Source organism: Ctenocephalides felis, unplaced genomic scaffold (genome assembly GCF_003426905.1).
Source record: "Ctenocephalides felis isolate EL2017-DRISC unplaced genomic scaffold, ASM342690v1 CF-g0.4_SCAFFOLD_00845, whole genome shotgun sequence".
NCBI classification, from domain to species: Eukaryota; Metazoa; Arthropoda; class Insecta; order Siphonaptera; family Pulicidae; genus Ctenocephalides; species Ctenocephalides felis.
Window position 1 is genome coordinate 89,023,855 of NW_020536999.1, and position 17,537 is coordinate 89,041,391.

General features: G+C 28.2%; 1 protein-coding gene across 2 annotated transcripts in view; it reads right to left on the bottom strand.

Annotated features, from left to right (window-relative positions):
- The window catches only part of LOC113363962, a 26,855-nt gene extending 10,263 nt beyond the window's left edge, over positions 1-16,592 (bottom strand). Inside the window, exons 1-6 of one of the 2 annotated variants that reach the window (XM_026606437.1) lie at positions 16,476-16,567; positions 10,939-11,056; positions 10,397-10,630; positions 7,153-7,255; positions 6,509-6,667; positions 4,352-5,035 (exon numbers count right to left, since the gene is read on the bottom strand). In XM_026606437.1, coding sequence (XP_026462222.1) covers positions 4,803-5,035; positions 6,509-6,667; positions 7,153-7,255; positions 10,397-10,630; positions 10,939-11,055 — 846 coding nt within the window. In that variant the 5' untranslated portion in view covers position 11,056; positions 16,476-16,567 and the 3' untranslated portion in view covers positions 4,352-4,802. Of the gene's footprint in view, positions 1-4,351; positions 5,036-6,508; positions 6,668-7,152; positions 7,256-10,396; positions 10,631-10,938; positions 11,057-16,475 lie in introns of those variants that run through there. The other variant, XM_026606436.1, reaches the window with a different exon arrangement.
- Between the last annotated feature and the right edge of the window lie 945 nt (positions 16,593-17,537).

The following is a 17,537-nucleotide window of genomic DNA, read 5'->3' on the forward strand; positions in this document are numbered from 1 at the left end:
AGGGAATTTTTTTATGATGTATGTGATTATGAAAATATAGTAATATTATAGAAAATAAAGGAAAAAATTACAAAAACGACATGTCATTGTTTGACATTGAAAATATTTGAGACATTGCTTGTCATTGAAAACAAATGAAAACTGTCATCTGCCAAAAATTTCAATTTACTTATGAGTCTAGACAATATTAGAATAAATTCATGATTATGATTAGGAAAAATGAAATGTAAATGAAATGAAATTATTATTGCCAAAAAGCAGCTGAGATGTGCCAGAAATTAAAATAATATAAGATACAAAGAAGCGAAAGTAAAGAGTGTCAAAGAAGGAAGGGCAGGTGAATATGTTGTGATTTTTGCATACAACGGACCTGCCTATGAGCAAAATAGGTACAATATATATTATAAAGTTAAAAATAAATGTGTCGGTTTCCTTGTCCGCATGCAGTATAATATTGTTTCTTTTGCAAATGAAGGTTAGAGTATTGTGTTCTATTAATATTACCTAGAAATTTTGGCAAACTTTACAAAGAAAACAACAACACGGGCTTCAGAACTATTTCTTTATTATACAGAATACAAATATATATATATATATATATATATATATTATTTTTGATACAATATATATATATATATATATATATATATATATATATATATACTAGCTGTCCCGACAGACGTTGTCATGTACACACGTCTACCATTCAAAAGTTACAAGTTTTGCAATATTCTATACTAATATTTACCTTTTAGTTAAAACTAATTATCACACCGAAATGTATATACATCAATATCAATGATGATTTTCAATTTCCACGCTTAACTCTTTAATTATACTGTGAAATCCAAATCAATCACATAAAACTATACAACATATGTCAAACAAACAAATATCGAAATATGTTTTTTAAAATTACTATATTTTTATAGTCATTCACATCTTAAAAATTACCCTTAACAAACTCCAAAATGATTTATCAAAATTCGAATAACTGTGTAGGAGCAGTTTCCACAATATTTAGAACAAATTTATTTCCAATAGATCAATTTATTTTATTGCCAAGGGTTATAAAATATTTTTACTCATACCTGTAGACGTATAAATAAATAATTTTTTGCTCATCCATGACTAAAACATTTTTGATACAATTGAACTTCTAAATAATTATTTGAGAAGTAATTTATTCTATGTATTGTGAAATAATTTAGAAAATACGATAGGCATTAGTTAAAAAAATCTGTCGAACTGAATTATATAATTTCATCTGACAAACATATTCTGTATCTTATATTATTTTAATTTCTTGCACATCTCAGCTGCTTTTTGGCAATAATAATGTAGACATCAAATTTTTTTTTATTCATAATTATGAATGTAATACATTCCAATATTGTCTAGGTTCTTAAGTGAATTGAAATTTGTGGCAAATGACAGTTCTTAGATGTCAAGATCTTTTAAATGTCAAACAATGACATGTTGTTTCTTTGCAATTTTTTCCATTTATTTTAACAATATTAGTTTCATAATCATTAACATCTTAAAAATTATCCTCAACAATCTCTAAAATGATTTATCAAAATTATAATAACCGTCAAGGAGAAGTTTCCATTCATACATTTGCAAAGAAGAATTTTAAATATAAGATATATGAATCAGCTACAAAGTCTCCAACCTTTGAAGTATATTATATTCTAATATTGTCTAGGTTTATAGGTGAATTGAAATTTTTGGCAAATGACAGTTCTCATGTGTCAAAATATTTTTGATGTCAAACCATTGTCTGACGTGTAGTTTTTTTCATTTATCTCTACATCATTACTATATTTTTATAATCATTTACATCTCAAAAATTCTCCTTCACAAACTCCAAAAATTTTGTCATTTCATAAATTCAAAAATCAATAAGAGTGACACTTTAGTTAAAACTATATTCATGTCGGTACCAACATTAGATAATTCTCCAAACAAAAGTAACTATAATTGATATCTATGTCGCTTGTTTCTCTATATATTTTGTTGCTCTAAGAATGTCTTATTATTATTGTGTGTGTGGTTGGTTTTACATTTTATTAAAGATTTATTATGCAAGGCGAATGTATATATGTATAAAAAACGTTTCGGCAATGTAACAATTGCCGTTATAAAAGAAACATTTAACCTGAGTTGAGAGGATGCACTCAGATTAATAATAATAAACTTGTATTTATTTAAGAAACATAATAAATATGATAACAGACTTAATTATATTTATTTTTATAAAATGTCAATAGTAAAAATTCGAATAACCCAAACAGAAGAATTTTATTTATTTAATTTTAGATATATGAATCAGCTACAAAGCCTCTAATCTTTTACAATTGCATTATCCTTAACTGCAACAAAATTTAATAACAAATTTCAAAATTAATTTGACTCTGAATATTTATACTTATTAAAATGTATTACTAAATTGATCTTCAAAATTTATGGCGTTAATACGTTTCAAATTAATAAATAGTAATGTGGGCTAACAACTTATCAACTATTATTATAAATTATATAATTATTTGTTTATCATTCAAATATAAATATAAAATTTCTATTCTATTGTATCAAAAACCATAGAAGGTGCCAAGAATTTCTATTTCGTAATGCTTTGTCACCATTTTAATTGCCCTGCGATTAATCAGTGTCAGACGGCTTTGAAAATGATAATTGATGTTATGAAAACAGTTAATTATCAAATACATAATTAATTGTATAACAAATAAATGTATTTATATCTACAATTTAAACAAAAAAGTTGAAATTGTGAAACGAAAGTTTGTTCGCTGTAACTGGTGACATCTATTGGTTTTTATTTGATTTATTTTTAACGTTTAGCCAAGATTCGAATCAAATTAAAAAGTGTTTAAGCACTAAAATTAATTTTATAAAGTCATGTTTCGTTATTTAAATATACCATGATCTACTGAATCTGTTTTTTAATATTTAAAAAAAAATTAGGTGACATAACTTCAATGTATTCGATTGAAAGGTTTAGTGGTTTGAGTCCTCGCTATTTCATATCTGGCAAGAAAAAAGAACTCTACTGAGCACCAAATTAAATAACAAATTTGAAAATAAAAAAGACCTTACTGACTAACTAATTAAATAACGACCTAGAAATTAATAGAAGATTCTATTATTTTATTTATTTAGTAAACTAAATAATAACAAAATATATTTTACTAATTTGAATGTTTATTTAATTTTGAAACAAGCGTCATAGATATAAATTATAGTTACATTTTTTTTATTATGTTGGCACTTGTGGTCTGGGGAGAATTCTCTAATGTTGGTACTGAAATGAAGATAGTTTTAACTAAAGTGTCATTCTTATTGACAGATAGACAATGGCAGAATTTTAATAAAAATAACACGACATATATAATCTCAATTTGTATTTTTGTTAAAAAGACCATTAAACTCCGACCACATTATTTATTTTAAACAAATTTATATACAACATTTTTACAATTGACATTTTGATAAAAATAAATATAATTACGCTTGTTAACATATTTATTATGTTTATTAAATAAATACAAGTGCATTATTATTAACCTGAGTGCATCCTCTCAACTCAGGTTAAATATTTCTTTTATAACGGCAATTTTTACATTGCCGCGAAACGTTTTTTATACATATATACATTCGCCTTGCTTAATAAATCTTTAATAAAATATAAAAACAACCACACACACAATAATAATAAGACACTCTTTGAGCAACAAAATATTTTGAAACAAGCGTCATAGATATAAATTATAGTTACATTTTGTTTTTTTATGTTGGTACTGCTGGGGAGAATTATTTAATGTTGGTAGTGACGTGAATATAGTTTTAAATATGCCACTCTTATTGATTTTTAAATTTATGAAATGACAGAATTTAAATAAAGGTAAATAAATAAATGAAAAAATATATTTTTTCCTCGATTATGAACACTCGCTTAGGACATACACGGTGTATGTCCTAAGAGCGTGGTCTTTAATTCAAAACTTTAATTAATTTAAATATTTAAACTACTTTTTCTGTATGCATAATTTACAGGTGTTGATTACTATGCAAAATTTTAATAACATCTTTTAAATTTTTTTTTAACAATTAATAACAAAAAATCGGCCTAGCCGATCTTTACAAAAATGTAATCGACTCGATTCTCAAAATAGTTTCAGAAATTTTGGTTAGAACGCCGATAGTCTGCATAAAGAAACGGCTCGACCGATCATCTAATAAATATTAATAAAAAAGTAAAATTGAAATTGAAACGTTTAGGCAAACGTTTATGGGCCAATTCTCGGATAACCTAGCAGGTTGATGTTATTAGTCTCTCGTGGAAACATAACAAGTCTAAAATAAGGATATATTAAAGATTACCTATTTCCAGTACACTTATTTTATTTTGCTATGTTATTTCCTTGTTGCTGTTTTACTTTTCATAATATTTTGACATCAACTTTGCTGTAAGTTGTGTATCCAAAAATAGGCCCAAACATTCAAAATTGTATGAAACTCCTTAAAAAAAAATAATCTACTTCATTTTATAATCTTCCCTATTCTTCTCTTTTTCTAACTATCCATTTCTCTCTTTATCTTTCATCTAGTTGTTAATTATCCATCTCTCTCTTCTACGTCTTAACTAACTCTACATCTCTTTCCCTCACATCCCGTTGTTCCCTCACTTTCTCAACTTCATTCCTCTATCCCTCCTTAACCCTCTCTCTTTCTCCCCCACCCTTCCTTTTCTCCCTCTCATACTCCATCCCTCTCTTTCCTTAAAACGCCAGCATCTTTCTATCCTCCGTGACCATTTCGCTGCGCACCTTCTCGCCCCTCTGCATTAATCGCTCGTATTCGGCGTCCTCTTCGCGATTCTCCGCCATCATCTTTCGGAGCCCCGCAAGGCGCTTCTCGCGGTGCACCTGCCTTTCGGCGGCTTGGGCCAGGTCGCTTTCGATGTCGGCCAGGAGGGCTCGCGATTGTTTTGCGCGAAGGGCGGCGGCGCCACCTGGGGGGTAAAGGATTTATGGAGTATGTCTTTTCATAAAAAAAATATTAAAATAAAAAAAGAAAGAAAATCAATGTAACTAATCTAATGACCATTTACTTTCGAATTTGGCTGTAAAATATACCGAGTTGTTCTAAGGTTTTTCTTGTTAGAAATAGTTAATTGAACTTTTGTTTAATTAGTTTTGAACCAATGTGACTTATTCATTTAAAAGTTTCTCTACTGCACCATTAATACTAATTGAATGCTTTACATTTTATAAACGATCTAGCAAAAAAAAACGTTCATATACGATTTTAAAGTATACCGAGTACATAAACATAACCTTGAATAAATAAAATAAATAATAGTACTAGATTTTTATAATTTATATAAAATAAAAACCATTTTATTTATATTTATTTATTCAAGACGAAATTATACATGAGATGAAGTGAGGTTAGGTGTTACATAATGAATGATAATGATAAATAAATAAATAAATAAATATATAGGATCAGAGACATGGACTCTACAAGGTTACTAAATATGATTCTGATATAAATAGAAAACTGTATCGGATACATGCCTCCTCAACCAATATCATTCATATCATAGCAAGGTTTTAAACCATAATTAATAGATTTGTGTAAAATAAATAAACTCACAAAGAGAACCTCAGGTTTATTCTGCTGCGATTTTAATGAAAACAATGCATGGAGATGAGGTTGATAGTTAAATAGAATAGTTTAAAATATCATAGGCCTATGAGCAGCGGTCTAATTATGAAAATTAATTATAGTTTTAATAAATGGGTTCATATATAAGAAAGTTTTTTTTTTTAAATTTATTTTAATGTTTGTGTAGTTAAATATTGTAAAAATATAAGTTGACTTATTGCATATATTCTGCGAACAACAATTGTTATATTCGAAACAAATCTATAAGTCTATATCTATAAGCACACGAATTGCGCATGGTCTAATTTTTAAAATTTTAATTCATTTTTATAATTGAACCGCTTCTCATTGGCCTATAATCTTTTAAACAGTTTGGTTTGACTATCAACCTTATCACCATGCAAAATTTCTTTAAAATCCCAGAAGAGTACCGATCCTAATTGCTTTTGCTTGGGTGGAGTGACTAGGGCGGATGCTGAGCACGCCATTATGGAGTGCAAAAATAGGAAAAGGGTAGGCAGGAACTATGGAGGTAGATAGTAAGGCAAAAAATCTACCTCCCAACCAACTTTATAACTTTATTGACCAAAAAAAAGGATATAAGTCAACAAATAAATAAAAAAAATCTGAGGTTCCTCTTGTGAGTTGAGCGTCTTTGTGATATAAACCTGTCACTCCGCTATATATATATATATATATATATATATATATATATATATATATATATATTTATAATTATCTTTTATCTCTTATGGAGTAAGATAAGTATTATAATATCCGCGTTCCATGTCCAGAACCGGCCTTAGATTCCAACCTTCGTCATCAGAGGCGCGCAGAGCTGTCCATTTGGCGCCACTTCTCAATTCTCCAGCTGATGTGGCAACGTCGCTACTGTTCTCAACCGAAGAGGAGATCTTCAAGACGCGCTTCCTGGCAACCATGGAAGAGGATGTGGCCGAAGAATCGACACCATCTGATGAAAGGTAGGGAGAAATAGAATTAGGTTATTTATTTTGTGAAATGTGTTGTGGTGAAATTTCTTAGACTATTATATGTAAAGGGCTACTTAGTGGTTGGCCGTGTTATTTCTGATTGAATTGCTATTAGATTCTGTTATACATGATGCATATATATTTTTAAAGGACAACCCAGTGGTTGTCCAAACTCTTTCTGATTAGATTCCTATTAGATTTATACATGATGCATATATGCAACGATGCCTAAAAGAATGTTCTCACTTGAAATCAGATTTTAAAACTAAAATTTTAACTGAAAACTGAAATCACCACTGCTTGATATCAAATTTGTCCAATTTGCGGATCGAATCTAAAACCTCTAGTTGAAACTCCAAGATTTTTTGCTTTTTTATTCTTCGGGATGTTAATTATTTTATCATACTTTCTGCATTGTTGTAAAAGGAGCTTTTAGCTAAATATTATTTTTATTTTTTTATTTTACCTTCTAAGTCTGTAAATCGAGTGCGTGGCCTCAAAACGGGTTCATCGTCTTCGAAACCAATTTTTTTCTTTGCCAAACGCATTTTGCTCAAAGATGAATTGACCTATAACATGAAATAATTTTTTCTAAAGGTGATGAATATGGATAAATGGTTTAAAACTAAGATAAATGAGTTTTAAAGTTAAGGAATAAATGAACAAAAAAGAACATGAATGTGGAAATCGATAACTGAATCAACAGTGATAACTAAGTAAGTGGTTTGGATATAAACTTACTAAAAACTAAAAATAGTTGAGTGGTTCGAAACTAAGATAAAAGAACTTAGAGGATATTTTAGAAATATAAAATGGTAAATATAGATGATTGGGACAAAATGGGTTCATTGTCTTTGAAACCAAATGCATTTTTCTGAAACATAAATTAACTTGTACATAAAATAATGTACATAAATAATAAATGGTTCAAAACTAAGATAAATGAGTTTTAAAGTTAATTAATAAATAAAAAGAGAACATAGATGTGGACAATAGATAAATAAGCAACAGTTATAACTACAAGTAAGTGCTTGCATATAAACTAAAAATAAAACTAAAAATTGTAAAGTGGTTCGAAACTAAGATGAAAGAACTTTGAGGATAATTAAAAAGTATAAAATGAAAGTAATAAATATAGGTGATCGGGAAGATCAATAAAGCATTAAGTATAAATAAGTGGTTTGGAACCAAGATAAACTTTGGTCAAAACTTTATCTAAAACGCCCCCCCGGTTTTCAACAATATGAATTAACAATCTACAGTATATTAAATTTATAATGTTAATCATAAATTTCTTTTGCCAGTGGTTTGGAACCAAGATTAACTTTGGTGTAAACCTTAGCTAAAACGCCCCCGCGATTTTTCAGAGTCAACAACAACATCAATTAACAATCTGCAGTATATAAAATGCATAATGTCTATCATAAATTTCTTTTTCGGCAAGGTTCGGCACCAAGATAAAATTTGGTGAAAACCTTAGCTAAAACGCCCCCGCAGTTTCTTAGAGTCAACAATAACATCGATCAACAACCTACGGTATATTAAATTTATAATGCTTATCATAAATTTATTTTTCCAGTGGTTCGGAACGAAGATAAACTTTGGTAAAAACTTTAGCTAAAACTCCGCGGTTTCTTATAGTCAACAACAACATCAATTTACAAACTACAGTATATTAAATTCATAATGTTTATCATAAATTTATTTATCGAGTGGTTTGGAACCAAGATAAACTTTGGTGAAAACTTTAGCCAAAACGCACCCGCGGTTTCTTAGAGTCAACAACAACATCAATTAACAATTTACAGTATATTAAATTTATAATGCTTATCATAACTTTATTTATCCAGTGGTTCGGAACCAAGATAAACTTTGGTAAAAACCTTAGCTAAAACGCCTCTGCGTTTTCTTAGAGTCAACACCAACATCAATCAACAATCTACAGTATATAAAATTTATAATGTTTATCATAAATTTCTTTTTCCATTATCTTTTACAAAGGGGCCACCGTCATTCTACAAATTCTGGTCCATTGCCAAAAAATCCGCGTCAGTTATTTAGGATGAGACATCTATACAAGAATGAATTGAAACAAAAATACATTCTGTTTGCTCTCAATGTAGTTTTAGTTGTAACACGATATCACTATCGAGGCGGAGGTGCTCGAGGTGCGGAGTCTCATGGGGGCACATTCGGGAAAAATGACCCCCCATTAGATAAAGGAATATAGGGAATTAGAAAAATTGTATTCATATTTTATTTGATTTTAGTTTCCATATAAACATAATAATTATAATACTATATTTTTGAAGTACTCTAGATTGATCGGGAAGTCCGGACGCTAGGCTATGTGTCTACAATATCAATACGAATCGAATGGCTTTGGAACCAACAAAATTGGTTAAGTCGTTCGTACGAAAATGTGCAACGTGGTAGATAATTTGTATAGCATTCAATCAGGAAGTCTGGACACTATCAATACGAAAGTAATGGCTTTTGAATCATTCAAATCGGTTCGCAGAAATTTCTTTTGAATTTAATTTTGTTTTGTTGCCATTCTATTGAATATTATAATAAATACAAACCCTAATTAAAGTAAAGAGTCCGCCATCTAACTTTTGCAGTCATTTTGAATCTTTAGCATCCATTTTGATTTTTTGGCATCCATTTTGATTTTTTGGCAACCATTTAAAAGTTAGGCTGCCATTTGCATTTTCCTTACAAACCAAAACTATTATTTCAAATTTAAAAAAATCAGTAGTTTTTTTTATAGAATCTTCAAAAAAAAAGTTATTTGGCGGACCCTATATATGACGTATTTTGCAGCCAGACCACCTGATCGTTAAGGAGCAAATTATAATTTTTTTCTGCTTTGTTAGGAAAACGACTGAATCGATTTTGATTATTCAAAATAAGTAGTTAGTATCCAGACCTTCTGATTCTTGGAGCACTTTAAAACAATCAATAATTGCATTTTGTAGAAATTTATGTCCATTTTATTTAATTTATTTTTGGTTGTATCACTATCAAGGAGAACGGCTGAGCTGATTTTGATGATTTGAAAGACGTACAATTTGAATTGAAAGACTTGTGTTAGCTTTAAAACAAGGCAGGTGCATTTGTTTTGGACTTTCTTCTGCAACCATTGATCAACTCACCAAATTATTAGTTATTTGATCAGATGATCATTATTGGTGTTTTTTTGACAATATTTCGGGATTGGTTGTATCACTATCGAGGAGAACGACTAAGCTGATTTTGATGATTTGGAAGACATTAAGATGTGTTAACTTTAAAACAAGGCAAGTGCATTCGTCTTGGACTATCTTTTGCAAACAGTGATCAGCATAAATGGCTTTTTGCTCACCAAGGTTTCAATTGTTTTATCCGATGACCATCTGATGACAATGTTTAGGGTTGTGTACCAACATGCAAATTACTTTGAAATTAAAATCGAAACTATATAAATAGTCTTTAGGGTGAGTCTGAAATGTTGCATCTTCTCCAAATAATACTAAGAAGCTGGTAATTGCTTAATGTAAGTTTGAAACTAATTTGGAATTTTCATGTCAAGAACAAATTTAAGCATCTTGCTAGAATGTATAAAGATTTTCAACAAAACAAATGCATTTGCCCACAATGCAAGAAATATCTTTTGTCCATACACCACTAGTTTTTTTTCCTCTTCACCATATATCTATTCCTCTTACCTCGTCAGCGAAATCTGGGTCAGTATCGAAAGAGACACTTAATGGTCTGCGGAGTCCTCTGGACACCAAACCGCCTTTGTAGTCGAAAGCCTTATCGACAGCTTCGTCGAAGGCTTCCCTGGCGGTGTTGCCAGATCGGCGGCTAGGGAAGTCCATGTCATCGAAAGCGGCCGCGCGACGTTTGAAAACGTCATCGGCAGCATTGGTGAGGGATGAGGCGCGCTCTTCAAAAGGCTACGGGGGAAATGACTGATTAGCCAATATTGCCAAACCATAAAGGTCACATCATACAATACTAATGATAGATGTTCTTATTGTTTAAATTGATTTCTTTCTGAAAATGTTATAAAAAGGAATATATTAAAATTTCCTCAATATCACGTCATATAAAAACAATACTAAGCTAATATCAGTTGTGTTATAAGCCTTTACATTAAACCCATATTACAAAATTCTGGTGATATCTGTTCTTTATGTTTATGACTTCTAAATTGATTTTTCAATAAGATTTTTGCTATTTTTTTAAATTATTTTATTATTACCTTGTCCAGTCTGCCGGATTTTTTGTCCAGCCTGTCGAGTGCTGGCCTGTAGTAACTTTCGCCTTTGTCGTAATTGCAGTCGTAAACGCGCGTGCGCCTTGGCAGACGACGAGACATCCTTTAAGAATAATTAATAATCCAAATTATAAAATAAGTTTATATAAATCATACATCATCATATTATTATTAAAACTTGTTAAGAAGTTTGAAATTTGAAAATATATTGATCTAATTGATGGAAATAATCGACAGCATAGATAAAAGAAGAGTATATCGAGAGTAATGTGCAATAAATTGTTTAACTAAAATTTCGAGGGATATTTGAGTGATAAAAACCGCACTAATAAAGCTGCAAAGAAAAATTATGAATTTAACTATTCGATATGTAAATTATAATAAAATTAATTTAACGGTCTAATAATTATAAATAATAAAAACAACTTCAAAGCGGTCGTCATCACTGAGGTTTATAACTTTGTTAAGACGACCGCAGCGCCACAGGCGGGTTAAAGCTGCATTTCAACGTTTTAAAATTTTCAAAATATTTATTCATTCAAAATATTATTCATTGATATTTGATAAATAAAATTTAGATTTCGTACAAGACACACCTTGCATTAAAACTTCATTTAGTCTTGGCAGAATTTTAGCTTACTAATTTATCTAAAACTAATTTATCAAATAACTAAATTATCTTTAACAAACAGTCATTCATTCTTTATCAATTTCCGTTAAATTCAAAATTACTGTCAATGGTCAGATGATTTTGTATCATTAAAGCCTTTATTTTTATTTCTAAAGTTGTATTTGTTATTCTTTTAGGATAGTTGTAAAACTTTCTACTAAATTTATATTATCTACTAAAAAATGCTGAAGTCTTACTATACACAATTATGGTTTCTGTCGCTTATAGTTTTTTAGTAACACATTTCACACAAAGTAAGTAGTAACATAACATTTTGATTTTTTTAAATTATTTTTTAAATGTAACATATATTGTTCATTTATAAGTTCCAAGAGTTTACAAAATATTTCATATAAAGATTTTTATGATAAAAAACAATACAGAACTTTCGATTGACGTACGGATTTATATTTTATTTTATTAAGTTAGACATTTCACCAGTTTTAAATAATACGTTTACTTTTTATGATCCCATATGTTATGTCTATAAAAATAGTCGATAAATAAATTCAATAGATTAAAAATAGGTCGAGGAGAAGAAATCGAATCTCTCAGAGTTGCATATAAATAACATAATGATGAAGATGATGGGATGATTATTTTTGTTAAAATTAGATTTCAATGTCAGATGTGCAATCGTAGACTTTGTTTATGAACAGATATATATATAACGAGGTCTGTTCAAAAAGTACCCGGAATTACTAATAATTAAATTTCGCGGGTCTGGAGTGTCTGATTGTCAAAATTTTTTTTTTATTGTGTTGGTATACATGCCCCTAAAGTATGATGAAATTTTCAGCTATATTCACTGTTTACTTTGTCTGTGGTAGTCGCTAAGGTTCGACGTGTTTTTTCTGAGCTCGGCGATTTTTACAATGGAAGAATTGAAAAGTCAAAGAATTTGTATTAAATTTTGCGTAAAAAATGAAATAAAGTGTTGCAAAGTGCAAAAATTCACCAGATATGGCTCCGTGTGACTTTTTCCTATTCCCAAAGTTGAAGAGACCCATGAAAGGACGGCGGTTTTCCTCGATTGAAGAAAATCGCTGAGAGTGCTCAAGGACATATCAAAAAGTGAATATCAAGGGTGCTTCGAAAATTGGAAAAAACGCTGGCATAAGTGTATTATATCTGGGGGGGACTACTTTGAAGGGGACCACATTAATGTAGACGAATAAATAAATATTTTTTTGAAAAAACGAAAATTCCGGGTACTTTTTGAACAGACCTCGTATATATATATATATATATATATATATATATATATAAATTTTCACCTGTTAACTGTTAATTTAACGGACGCCATTTTAATTTAATTGTCATTTTCTTTTACGTTAACTTTTGAATGTATAAAATATTGAAACTCTAGATTTTGTTATTTTATATTTAAATTACAATGTTTTTGTCGTTTCAATAAGGTATGTAGTTTTTTAATTAAAATTAATTTTACCTGCCATATAATATAAATAAAATAAAAGAAAACATTATTTATGTGCAAAACTACATGTCGCATTTATTGACGTCATTTACGTTTAATTTAAAATTTATATTTATATTTTTATTAACAATTTATATACAATAGTTTATAAATATAATTACTTGTATATTCATAATTAAATAAATAATATTAGTTCTATCGTCTTCCGATAATTCACGTGACGCCATTTTAATTCAGCTGTCATTTTATTTTCCGTTAATATTTGAATATAAATTATTCAAACTATAAGTTTGTTGTTTGATATTATAAATAATTTAATATAATGAGATTTTTGCTACATTTATTTACAAATATATTTATAAATAAAAAAATAATATTAGTTTTAACGTCTTAATTAACGTCTGTTAATTCACGGGACGCCATTTTAATTCAGTTGTCATTTTATTTTCTGTTAATCTTTGAATGGAAATTATTCAAACCTTAAATTTATTGTTTGATATTTTAAATAATTCAATATAATAAGCTTTTATTACATGCATTTATAAATATATTCACATATATTTATCAATAAATAAATAATATTAGTTCAAACGTCTTCCGTTAATTCACAGGACGCAATTCTGCTGTCATTTTATTTTCCGTTGATTTTTTAATGTAAATTATTCAAACTTTAAACTTATTGTTTGCTATTTTAAATAATTCAATACAATAAGATATTATTACTTGTATTTATAGATATAATCATATCATAAATAAATAAATAATAGTTGAAACGTCTTCCGTTAATTCACAGGATTTTAATTTAACTGACATTTAATTTTCCCTTAATTTTTGAATGTAAATTATTCAAACTTTAAACTTATTGTTCGATATTCTAAATAATTCACTATAATAAGAGTTTATAACATTTATTTATAAATATAATCACTTATATTTATTGATAAATAAATCAATTCGGTTAATTCACAGGACGCCATTTTAATTTAACTGACATTTAATTTTCTGTTAATGTTTTAATGTGAATTATTCAAACTTTAAATTTATTGTTCTATATTTTAAATAATTCAATATAATAAGATATTATTACATTCATTTATAAATATAATTTTATGTATTTATGAATTAATAAATAATATTAGTTCTAACGTCTTCCGTTAACACACGGGACGCCATTTTAATTCAACGGTCTTTTTGTTTTCCGTTATTTTAAATAATTCAATATATTTATTTTTTATTATTATTTTATGACATTTCACATCATAAATATAATCACAAATATTTTTAAATAAATAAATAATATAAGTTCAAACGTTTTATGTCAATTAACAGGACGCGATTTTAATTTAACTGCCATTTTATTTTCGTTAATTTTTGAATGTGAATTATCAAAACTTAAATTTTATTATGTGATATTTAAAATAATTCAATATAAATAGATGTTGTTATTAATCTTGGCAGTTTTATAAATATTTCAAGACACATAAGTCTATTATTATTATTTATATCTATTATTTTCTGACCAAATAAGTAGAGTAATAAAAACAATACGTAATCATTTCCTTCATCCTGTTCGAAATGTTAAAAGAAAACAATTCTCGTCATTACGGATGTTTTACTATAAAATTTGTGTTTTTGGCACGTACACCGATAATACTATTATTAGAACTTCATTTATTTTATTATAGAGTCTTAAAACATTATTGAATTTTCACAAAATCAGAAATTGAAGTATTTTGTTATGGAAATCTATTCTAAGTAACAAATTTACAGAAAATTTCGTAAATGATTAATTTTTATATAATTTGTAATTTTCTAAGAAACTAAAAGGTAGGCTTAGATAATTTGTCATAAGTATTTTTATATTTTTGCACAGAAGAAGAATTATTTATTCATTTAAATCGATGTTGTATTATGTAAAAATGTAATACTTTATTTTATTTAATTATTTTTTTTTTAAAAAAAGCAGTAATCATTTTTTTTTAAATTACAATATTTGTTACAACTGCTAAATATTTTAACATCTAGTAACAATAATAAACAATAACATAAATTTATATAAAAAAAATGACAAAATAAAGGATAGTATTTGCATTGCAAATAATAATAATAATAAAATTAATAAATAGCATACATAAAATTTTTGAATAATAAAAATAATACTAAAAAAACAATAAAGTGGAGTAATCAATATAATAAACATTATTTCAGGCAGTTGTAACTGACCTATCCAACCATTTACCTTACGATTTCTGTGTACTTGTGTACATGTCTACCTGTCTACATGTCCATATGTCTGTTTTCCTATTTGTCTTCAAAGTCAGGTTTGCTTATTCAACTCTCTACCTGTCCACTTGTCCACCTTATTGCCTGTCTACCTTTGTAACTAACCTGTCCGACTGTTTACCTGAGTAATTGTCTTCATTTCTACTTGTGTACATGTCTACCTGTCTACTTCTCTATATGTCTATCTTCATATTTCTTTACTAATTGTCTACCTGTCAACACTCTACCTTTCCGCTTTTCTTACCTATAAACCTGTCTAACTGTTATCTATGTATCAAATCTTCAAATCTATACTACGAAATGTTAATTTTTTATTTTTATCCAGCAACTCCGAAACCGCTGGACCATCAAATCTTCATTTCACGAATACAAGTGTAATGTTGTTTGAATCATTCAAATCGGTAGCTTTGTTCTCACATAACTGCAATTTTTTGCACTATTTGCTTTGTAACTCCGAACCGGCTGGATCTGCTTTGGCAAATGTTATCCAGCACGTCTGGTCGCCTATACGATACGAATGTATTTTGAAGCAATCTAACCTTTGCTCCGTTCTCACGAAAACTGAATTTCCATTTTTTGTACTTTTTGCCGCCTACAAAGCATCTGGACCTGCCTTGACTAAAACTAATCAGCACGTCTCCTCATATATAGGAATCGATGTTCTATAATCTTTCAAATCGGTTGATTATTGCTCTTGAAATCGTGGATGAAAAATTGTATCCGTGCAAAACACATACTACATACACACATACATACAGACATTTTGTTAGGGATGCAAAAATGTTCAGTAAGTTTGAAATTTTTTTACAATTACTATAACTTACCCTAAAGAAAGTGAAAAAAAGGGTCTATGGTTTTATAGTAAGATACGAAAGAAGCCAATTAAGGTGTTGAGGTTATGTTGTCTTCTCGATTTACTTCATAAGATTTTTTGCACTTGCCACATAAGTAGCTTATCTTATTTTAAGAGAGAAATAAGATAAAAAGGCAAGTTCATATAAAAGTAGACTCATTAATTTTGCACTTGTTGAGAGTATTATGTAAAAATGCTATATGGGTTAATGGCAAATAATAGATATATATATATATATATATATATATATATATATTATATAAATTTTCTCTACTCACTTGTCCTTTTTATTATTTAATTACAAATTTCTAATGATATTTTTCTCCGTCTCCAGTCGCCCGTTACCGTCGCACAACACTACAGGTCCACTACTGGTCGTGTGTCGGCCAGACACCTAGCACCGTTTAAAAATAGCCTAAGGATTAGCTATTTTTACGAGCGCGGTCAAAAGTCTCTGGTGAACAAGGTGAGGCCCTTAGGACCAGAAAAGCAAGTTCTACTGGACACCTGTTATTTTTAATGATTTGATTTTTTTAACTAAAAGTTCTTTTTGCATAACAATTTTTTTTTAATGTTTTCATGACTTCAGGAATTATTGATAAAAAATAAAAACGAATACTCTTTAAATTTACTCTTACATTCATACCTTAATTTATTTAATATAAAATTGATAGCATTTATTTTAATATTTGAAACTAAAAAACTTTCTAAATAAATGCAAATATCTATAACACACAATATGTATTTTTTGGAAGATATATAAATTAATTTTACAAAATCTTGAAAAATATCACAAAATATGTTATGGTTTGGATCTGAACTAAAAAAGGTTTTGATACATAATTTATAAATGTAGCATTATAATTTTATTCTGTTTATTAATTTAACATTTTATTCCAAATCATGGGTGCTAAACACAGAATAAATGTGCTACACCCTCATTTAGTGTTTTGCGCACTCAATAGAGGGACCTCTGCGCCTAAATTTGTTTAATGAACTGTTCATCTTATTATACTACACGTACTTTAAACGTTCAATATTTTGTATTATATATTTTTTTGAGAACATATTTATGATTTAATCGAAAATCTATTTTATACACTTATATTTTGTTCTCATTCCATTTATTCAAATTATTCAGACTTATATTTTCTATGAAAGGAATGTAACTTTAATTTTATTTATTTTCGCTATTCATAGAGGCGCGACGAATTTGCACGTAAATTTACCCATAGGTTTAATTCTAGATAAGATTTATTTAACTATATAATTCATAATATTTTAATTATTCATATTTCATGTTTATTATGATTAAATTGAAAAATATTAACAGTTAAATT